Source organism: Beauveria bassiana (genome assembly GCF_000280675.1).
Source record: "Beauveria bassiana ARSEF 2860 unplaced genomic scaffold BBA_S00087, whole genome shotgun sequence".
In the NCBI taxonomy this organism is placed as follows: domain Eukaryota; kingdom Fungi; phylum Ascomycota; class Sordariomycetes; order Hypocreales; family Cordycipitaceae; genus Beauveria; species Beauveria bassiana.
In genome coordinates this window covers 38,465-40,431 of record NW_007930922.1, presented here as the reverse complement: position 1 = coordinate 40,431, position 1,967 = coordinate 38,465, and the positions used below count along the sequence as shown (strand labels likewise).

Genomic DNA, 1,967 nt, shown 5'->3' with positions numbered 1-1,967 from the left:
CGTCTCGACCAAAGCTGATACGGAGACGTTGCTGGGTCCACGTATAAGAAGATCCGGTGAAGGGCTGCAGCCGGAACATGACCTGCAAGACGCCCACAGGCCCCCATATACGTGCTGCGACCCAACAGCATTACCATCACCCGTCACTGACTTGCCATGGAGCCGTGCCCTCGCCCAACATCCAGTGTGTATCCGGTCTCCGAGTTCGATAATAGGTACTCAGCCTTCGAGAGCGGACATGCATTTGAGCTTGAGGATCTGCTGAAGCAAATCACCGACCAGGCGCAGGAGCATCATATAAGCAGAGGAAATGATGATCTGCCGGAGAGTTGCGGAACCATCACTGAGGCGTGGGCGCATCATAGGTCCATACAAGATAATGATGTGCCAGAGAGCTACGAGATCACCACACAGGAGTTAGAGCAACAGCTGATTATGCAAAATACTGAGTTGCGGGCGAGGCTCGATAGCGCACGAGAGCACTTTGCTCGCCTATACGATGTAATGAAGAGGGCAATGGGAGTGTCGAGGCGGCTATACGGGATCTACCTGAGTGTGGCACGTGAGAAAAGCATAGCACAGAAGAAAGAAAGGGCTAGCCAGGAAGACTTTTGAGTAACATTATTTCCGACTCCTTTGTCTACGTATCCGTGACGCCTGCAGCGGGCGCGCTGATTTCCTCTTCATATAGCAGGTCTCGCAGCCTGACCAGCTCCAAAATGATTGAATCTAAAGCGTCATATATCTGTATACGTCTGTCGTGTTGCTCCGATTCGATTGAGGCCACGTCTGACCCGGGCACAAACTCGCTAAGGCTGCCCTCGTCGCCGTCGACGACGAAGTCGCGGAGGCGGCCCGCGCTGTCATCATCGGTTCCGCTGGTAAGAATCTCAGAGTCAGAGCTCATGTCGCTCTCGCTGAAGGGGACGGCCTGGTACACTGCGTTGCTGTGTCAGAAAGATCGAGAGCCTTATGCTCATGAAAGAACGACGCGGCCTACATACTTTCAGTCATATCTGTCTGTCTCTGTAGTCGTCCAACCTCACGCAGGAAGAGCGTCGCATTATATGCGCGAATACGGAGCACTTATCCGCCGCACACGGTCTAATACCACCGCGATGGCGCATCTAGGATATTGCGTATAAGAATCTACTAGCAGCAGCGCGGGTCCAACGCTGCGGTGTGTTCCTCTATACGATCATCATGCACAGTACCATGGAAATCCACGGAATGTCCACGTACATCTATTACGGGAGACAGCTCTGTTCATTTGCCGTCTTGTGTTTGAGCGTTGTCATGGTTTTCATTTGTCGCTACACTGGGTTCTTTCAATGGAAGGTGTGACTTCCCTGCAAGCCCGTCCTTCAGCCCGCCGTCTCACTAACTTTCAAAATAGCCCGTATCTGAAGTGGCCGATGCAGCCATCCATTCTGTGAAAGCTGGTACGTACGCGTTCTGCGTCGAGACAGACCACGATCTCTGCTACCCGGTTGCTGCGTTCCTACTGGTCGATATTATATCATCGTTCTTTCTCTTTCTCTCGGTCATTTCCTTTGCTTTCACCGTCTGGCTGGGTCAGATGAGCTTAGAAAGCAGATTTTCCAAGTTTTCTCTGCTTTCCCAAACGTTCGGATTCTGGATGGCGATGCTTAGTTCTTTTTTTCGCTTTTGTGACGTATGTAGTTTCCAAAGTGCATCTGCAAGACGGTCAGCTAGACGCGGGGTTCTCTGTCAAAGGCGGCTTCGCGAACATTGCGCTTTCGAGCGTTGCTCTAGCCTCTCCCTTCATCTACGAGCTTTTCCAAAAAAATCCTTTTCACAATCATTTTGAGATCGATAATATATCTCAAGGGAGTGCTAGGTAGCTGGCCAATGCCCGACGGAATTTGTCCCAATTATCATAAGCGCTATGTGTCCAGTAGGCTAGTTCGTAGTGACTGCCACGTATCCGTGCAAGTTGCATTACC

General features: G+C 51.2%; 1 protein-coding gene across 1 annotated transcript; it reads right to left on the bottom strand.

Moving 5' to 3' along the window:
* Nucleotides 1-640: 640 nt before the first annotated feature.
* BBA_10099 (uncharacterized protein) lies at nucleotides 641-1,014 on the bottom strand (the record flags this gene model as incomplete). Its single annotated transcript, XM_008605196.1, has 2 exons — nucleotides 641-939; nucleotides 1,005-1,014. 2 exons carry the CDS (start codon nucleotides 1,012-1,014, stop codon nucleotides 641-643), a joined length of 309 nt encoding a protein of 102 aa, XP_008603418.1.
* Nucleotides 1,015-1,967: the final 953 nt, after the last annotated feature.